Source organism: Rhinopithecus bieti, unplaced genomic scaffold (genome assembly GCF_001698545.2).
Source record: "Rhinopithecus bieti isolate Rb0 unplaced genomic scaffold, ASM169854v2 scaffold_7884, whole genome shotgun sequence".
Classification (NCBI taxonomy): Eukaryota; Metazoa; Chordata; class Mammalia; order Primates; family Cercopithecidae; genus Rhinopithecus; species Rhinopithecus bieti.
The window spans coordinates 6,501,750-6,508,864 of NW_016806331.1; the positions used below are offsets into that span (position 1 = coordinate 6,501,750).

General features: G+C 44.4%; 1 protein-coding gene across 1 annotated transcript in view; it reads right to left on the minus strand.

Moving 5' to 3' along the window:
* Positions 1 to 2,961: 2,961 nt before the first annotated feature.
* The window catches only part of SCN3B (sodium voltage-gated channel beta subunit 3), a 29,673-nt gene continuing 25,519 nt past the window's right edge, over positions 2,962 to 7,115 (minus strand). Inside the window, exons 5-6 of the mRNA XM_017875665.1 lie at positions 5,279 to 5,404; positions 2,962 to 4,935 (exon numbers count right to left, since the gene is read on the minus strand). Coding sequence (XP_017731154.1) covers positions 5,301 to 5,404 — 104 coding nt within the window. The 3' untranslated portion in view covers positions 2,962 to 4,935; positions 5,279 to 5,300. The remainder of the gene's footprint in view (positions 4,936 to 5,278; positions 5,405 to 7,115) is intronic.

Sequence of the window (7,115 nt, forward strand, 5' to 3'; positions counted from 1 at the left end):
TATGTGTTGAGGGCTTAGGTGGTCAGGAACATTTCTAGAGTTTGGAAAACGATTGGCTGTGGAAAATCAAGAAAAAGCAATATGAAGATGATAACATGGAAAATACTTCTATCTGTTGCAAGACTAAGAGTTTGTGGATTTTGTTGGATGGCGGTTCACAAGCCTGCAAGCACTCGGCCTTCAGCGGCCTCCCTCTCCATCACACACACTGCTGAGCAGAAGCAGCTCTTGCCAAGCAGTGACACAGGGAGGAAGCACAGAGCATTGCTGGCTCTGAGGGTTAGCTGGCCTGGGCTGGAGACCCGAGTTTGATGTATAAATCAGACTTGCTTGGAAGTGCTTATCTCCTGAGTCCTGCTGCGAACTCAACTAAGGGGGAGGAAGTGGGCTGAATTAATCATGAGCTGTCCACCAGCTGAGAGTTTAGAGATTAAGTAGGGTTTGATGCTGTTTTTCAGACCGATGACTGCATAGCACACTGAAAGTCTAGGCTAGCGCTTGACAGAGTGAGTGCAAAAAGATGTTACTAGAATGAGTGGATGATCAGACTGGCAAGCACACCAAGCACTATTCAGATACATTGGCAGTGACTAGGTGAATTCACTGAATTAGGGATTTTTCATTTACAAAATGAGGTGAGAGGAAGGCTTGTTTTTTTGTTCTTGTTTTTTCATTTTCATGTTAAACTGGGAAAGGACAAACTAAGATATATTCTGAAGTGTGTCTAGCTCTTGCTTCTTTTTCTTCCTGCAAAGATGAAATGACACAGCCTTTTCCCTCAGATTTATGTGAGGAGGACTCACAGATTCTGAGATGGGTAGAATTTCTTGTTTTGATCCAATAATTTTGGGGAGAGAGGAGGGAGCTGCTGTCTCTTAACCATGCACTGCGCTTCACACTTTCCAGCATATTCCTGCTTTGAAAAGTGACTTTCCTAGTAATATTTCTAGGTGGACATCTAAGGAGAAACCTGCAACTGAGAAGGAAGTCTGAGTGTGTATTCTCTATTTGGGAATAGAGAAACTAAAGGGGCATGCCATTAAACAAGTGGTGAGAATGAAGGCTGGGGTAGGGACAAGCAAGGAGTGTTTGAGGTTGGGGCTCTGATTCAAGACTGAGGTGACAGTGAAGGTCAACAGGGCAAGGTGCTCTTGGGGCCAACTGGATCGAGCAATCACATTCATGGCTGTGAAGCAGTAAGAACGGGAAAATCAGACTGAGCCAAGCTTGGCCTTTAGTGAATTGTGTTACCGAGGATCAGACATGGGAAATATCCAGCACCAAGACAACAGATGGGGTTTCCAAAGTGATAATAATAGCCCTTGAGAACTCTTCTAAGCCCTTTAATAAGCAACATCAGGCCAGATAAAGCTTCCAGAGAAACACACATCTAGTCTGGGTCTTTTATAAGATTATGGGAAGAGACAGGGAGGTGGGTGGAGATTGGAAGTAGGCTGGTGATCACAGTACCTTGTTGATTTACAGTCAGGATCAAATCTCCCAGGAAGGAGTTTAGTTGCAATTCAGGAGAAATAATGATGTACAAACCAACTAGAAAGAGAACCAAAGTAGGACCGACTCTCAAAGCACATTGCTAGCATCCACCAAAAAGCAAAGTGGTAGAGAAGCAGTGAGTGGGATTAGGGGTGAGAGAAGATGGAGAACATTAGGACAGGCAAGACAGGCAATGGTTAGATGGAAGCTAAAAAATAAGAAAAGGAAGCAGCTATGTTCTCAGTGGAAAGAGAACGGAAAGAGGAGTCAGAAGACCTGGATTCTCGCTGTCCACCTACCAGCTAGGTTTCCTTATAATTTAGTAAAGCTACTTAACCTCAGAGAGCCTCAGTTTCTTCTTTTGTAATGTGAGTATTCATAATATTGACCTCACAGGGCCAGTTATAGAGAAGAAATAAAATAGTTAAGTGAAAATACTTTGTAAACCATATAGTTCTAATGAAAGTGTCAAGAATGAGAAGAATGTAGAAGTTAGAAAGAGTGTGGAAGGTAACCTGTCAAGGATAAATAAGTGATAGGTACCATTCAGCTTCATTAAAAGCAAAAGCCATGCAAGCAGCATTCTAGAGTTGGGTTTTTTTTTTTTTTTTTTTTTTTTTTTTTGAGCCGCTCTGTCGCCCCGGGGCTGGAAGTGCAGTGGATCGGATCTCAGGGCTCACTGCAGCCTCCGCATCCCGGGTTCACCTGCCATTCTCTGCTTAGCCCCGAGTAGCTGGGACTCACAGACGCGTCACCCACTCGCGGCTAGTTTTTGTATTTTTAGTAAGAGACGGGGTTCACCGTGTTAGGCCAGGATCGGTCCGATCTCGCGTCGACCTCGTGATCCGCCCGTCTCGGCCTCGCCAAGAGGCTGGGATTACAGGCTTGAGCGGGCCACCGCGCACTCGCCCCGGAGTTGGGTTTTTTTAAAAAAGAAGAGAAAAAGGCAATCATGCATACTGCCTGGTTCAACTTAGATATAAGAGCTATTGGACCACCGAGGTAAACGGAGTGGTAGTAAGCATCTTGCTACTACGGCAAGCTGTGGTATCCACGAGCTATGGACTGGAAAACTTTCACACTAAGGCCAATTTTCCTAACTATAAAGTTAAAAAGATCTATATTATCTCCCTTATTTCAGAGGGATTGTGTGGAAAATTACCAATAAGAAGAGTCTTGAATTTATTGCAAATATTTTCTTCAACAAAATCAGACTCTTTAATGTGTTAACGGTCTAGTTTGGGACCGGGCACGGTTGCTCATGCCTGTAATCCCAGTGCTTTGAGAGGCTAAGGCTGGCGGATTGCTTGAGCCCAGGAGTTCAAGATTAGCCTGGGCAACATAGCAAGACCCCAGTCTCTACAAAAAATACAAAAATTAACCAGGCATAGTGGTGCATGCCTGTAGTCCCAGTTACCTGGGGGCTGAGGTGGGAGGATTGCTTAAACCTGGGGCAGTTGAGGCTGCAGTGATCTGAGATCGCGCCACTGCACTCTAGCCTGGAAGACAGAGTGAGACTCTGTCTCTAAAAAAAAAAGGTCTGGTTTTAAGTACTTTCCTAGGGATGGAAGAATGAAAAAAAATGAGCTTTTAAAGTAAAGCTCTAAACCAATGGAATATGGTCTTGCCCTATAAAGGGAGGTCCCAGATCTGAGGGACCTCTCTCTCACTAAATCCCAGTCACCTTCATCTTCTTACATTCTGTAAAGCATCTTTGCCCTCTCTTGTCCCTAGGTGCTGAAGGATGTCACACTCGGACCTGTCACTCAATTAAAATGAAACATGAGATATCGACTAAAATTTTTTCCAGTTTCTCTACTCCCTCAAAATCTAGGGGAAAAAATCTTAACATTATGCATTCATAAGTGAAGTATTTGGAAGCCACCTACCCATCCCTCCCCTCTCACACCACTTATTTGCTCATGCTTCATCTCAGACTAAACATTTTTCTTAGTTTAAATATCACTCAGATGCACTCTCTTTCTGGAGGGTATTTCACAGTCACAAATCTTTACATAAAGGAAGTTCTTTAAGTCTACCTCATGTTCTTCTCTCTGCTTTTTTGGCCACTTTCTAGTAATCTGACTCTATCAGAGTTGACCTCAGCCCAGTGTGTGCTTGTGAAAGAAGCACTGCCATAGACAAGTCCAATGTCAGTCTGTCCAGAAACAAAGTTATCCACTGGGCACAGTGCCTCACGCCTGTAATCCCAGTACTTTGGGAGGCTGAGGTGGGTGGGTCATTTGAGGTCAGGAGTTCGAGACTAGCCTGGCCAACATAGTGAAACCCCGTCTGTACTAAAAATACAAAATTTAGCCAGGTGTGGTGGTGCATGCCTGTAATTGCAGCTACTGGAGAGGCCGAGGCATGAAAATCGCTTGAACCCGAGACGCAGAGGTTGCAGTGAGCCGAGATCACACCACTGCACTCTAGCCTAGGTGACAGAGGCTCCATCTCAAACAAAAAAACAAAAAACAAAACAAACAAAAAAATCCATCCCAGGAAGTGTAAACTGGGCAGCACCTAAGGCTTATTTCTGCTCCATTTTACCCTCTTAAGCCTCTTATTCAGTTAGCCCTGTATGAGTCTTAGTTGCCTCCTGTTTGTAAAATGAGGAATAATACTGGTGGCACAGAAATTTTGAGAGGAAGAACTCAGGAATTTCAGTCCTAATGCCCAGGTAGTGTGCTCACAGGGAGGGCACACATACATTCTCGCAATAGGATCAAGAACGTGTTCAGAAACATGTTGCATGACTTTTTAAGAGCCACTTAAATTACCATTGGTCCTTCCTAAGTCTCCTGGCCTTGTCTTCTTGAAGGGAACCTTAGCGACCCATCAGGATCTAGCTCAGGAGTACTAAGCTCCAGAGAGCACGTTAGTCCATGCTTCAGGATCTTTCTGTCACTGGAGAACCTAGACAGGCATGCTTCACTCTGATGCTGTAGCAAAGTGGGCCATGAACTTGACAAAACTGACTTCAAGGAATCCAAGTTCATGACACACTTTTGCTGTAACCCGAACTAATCACTCCTGCTTCCTTCTATTAAGACATCCATTCTCTTGCAGTAATGGAGAATGAACCAGTTCCAGCCAGTTAAGGGCAGAGGGAGGTGCTAACTCCAGCACTTTTACAAAGTCATTTGGAGCACAGGGGAGAAATCCAGTTGGCTTTGGAGTGTCTTGCTGGAAAACTAGGACAGGGTGAGGTTGAGTCTATGTAGAAATGTTGGCTTCTCGGTTCTGGCAGAGTCTTACGGTACGTAGAGGTCTGATGGAGTTAGGAAGTCAGAGATGAAAGCTCAGAGGCAGGTGGATGTATGGATGAATGAATAGAAGGATGGATGCATGAAGGGATGCAATGGGGCCCTTGGGGCGCCCTCCTGAAGCCATTGACATTGCTGAACATGGGATGTCCAGTCCCTCAGGTGTTCAGGCCACCTACCAAAGATAAAATAACTCACTGAGAATTTCCCACCCAGTTCAGCCCAGCCCAGCCCCAAAATTCTTTGACCAAAGAAGGGAGTTGGAGAATCCTATGCCTCTGTTACCATGGGCAAGTTCAGGTTGCCTCAACCCTCAGGCCAAAGCAGTTCCCTTCTGAAGCGCTGACAGCATACAGAGCTTTGTGGCTTAAAGAATTACCCTGAGGGCGGGGACCCCAGGCAGGGTGGACAGTGACCTAAGGGACCAAATTTAAAGTCACTTCAGTTGTGGGCAACAAAGTCACTTGTACAACCTGCCATCCACATCTGCCTTCCCCTCCCATGTTCCTGTAGGTCACCTCATGTCACACTGCTCCTGTTCTATTCCTCCACTGGTACTGCAGAGTTCTCCTTGTTCTCAGATGGGATGGCAAGGTAGTCAGACCTATAGAGGACACAGGGAAAGGGAATCAGAGCTTCAGTGCCTGGGGTGGGAACACAAGAGGGGGAAGGAGCAGGGCACAGGAGCAAGAATCTATAGAACAACTCTGCATTTCCTTCTGCTGTGTTTCCCAAGAGAAAAACAACCTTTTCTGCAGATTAAAATAAACATTTCCCCCATATATGTATATGAACACCCACCAGGAGTGTATAGCTTCTCATTTATCCATGTTGTCTTCAGCATTTAGTTAGATTAATATGTTGGCCAAGGCTCATGCCTCTAATCCCAGCACTTTGGGAGGCCAAGGCAGGAAAATTGCTTGAGCCCAAGGGTTCAAGCCTGGGCAACATAGCGAAACCCTGTCTCTACAAAAAAGACAAAAAACTAGCCTAGCATGGTGGTACGTGCCTGTAGTCCCAGCTACTTGGGAAGCTAAGGTGGGAGGATCACCTGAGCCTGGGAGGTTGAGGCCATGATTACGCCACTGCACTCCGGCCTGGCGACAGTGAGACCATGTCTCAAAAATAAAATAAAATAAAATGTTGGTCAAAATGACAGCTGTGAAATTATATTTTATAGTTGTTTCACATGTTTATAGGCTATTTGGGTTTCTACTTCTGAAATTTGACTGTTCATTTGCTTTCCGGTTCTTCTGAGATCTTTGCCTTTTTCACATTGATTTTTCTTTGATGGTTTCACGTTTTGACAATTTCTCCCAGTCTCTTGTTTGTCTATGAATTTTGCTTCTGGAGTCTTCTAATGAACAGCTGATTCTTTATATATAATGTAATCAAAATTATTTTTCCTCTTGGATTTGTGCCTTTTGTATTTTATTTGGGAAATTTCTCTATTGCAAGGTGATAAAGATATTCTCTTATATTCCCTTAATGAAATGTTCAAGTTTGACTTTTACTTTGTGTTTAAATCCCCTCACAATTTACTTTGGTTTAGTATGAGAGACGGGGAATCTAATTTTGTTTTGTGTTTTTCTTTGTTTGTTTCTATATAGATTAGGAATTTTCCCTGGACCACTTACTGGGCAGTTCATTCCTCCTTCAATGATTATAACGTCATCTCTCTCACGTATCAGGTTTTCCTACATGCATTAACCTGATTGGGGGCTTTTTGTTTTGTTTGTCCATTTCGTATGCCTGTGCAGTATCACAAACTCTGTATTCTGATAGCTCTGCAAGAGACCTTCATCTGGCTGGGCGCGGTGGCTCACACCTGTAATCCCAGCACTTTGGGAGGCTGAGGCAGGCGCATCACGAGGTCAGGAGATCGAGACTATCCTGGCTAACATGGTGAAATCCCGTCTCTGCTAAAAAAATACAAAAAATTAGCCAGGCATGGTGGTGGGCACCTGTAGTCCCAGCTACTCGGGAGGCTGAGGCAGGAGAATGGCGTGAACTAGGGAGGCAGAGCTCGCAGTGAGCCAAGATCGCACCACTGCACTCCGCCTGGGCAACAGAGCAAGACTCCATCTCAAAAAAATTTAAAAAAATAAAATAAAATAAACCTTTATCTCTGATAAGACAAATCCTACCAATCTCTTGCAAATTTACTGCTCTTTCTTCGAAATGGTTTAGACCAAGGGTGGGCAAACTATGGCCTAAGAGCTAAGGATGGTTGTTTGCAAACAAATAGAAGAACAATACGTGACAGGGACCTATGGAGCCTGCAAAGCGTAAAACACATATTATCTGGCTATCCCTTGGTTTAGACTATTTTGGCCACTTAGCCTTCCCTGTGAC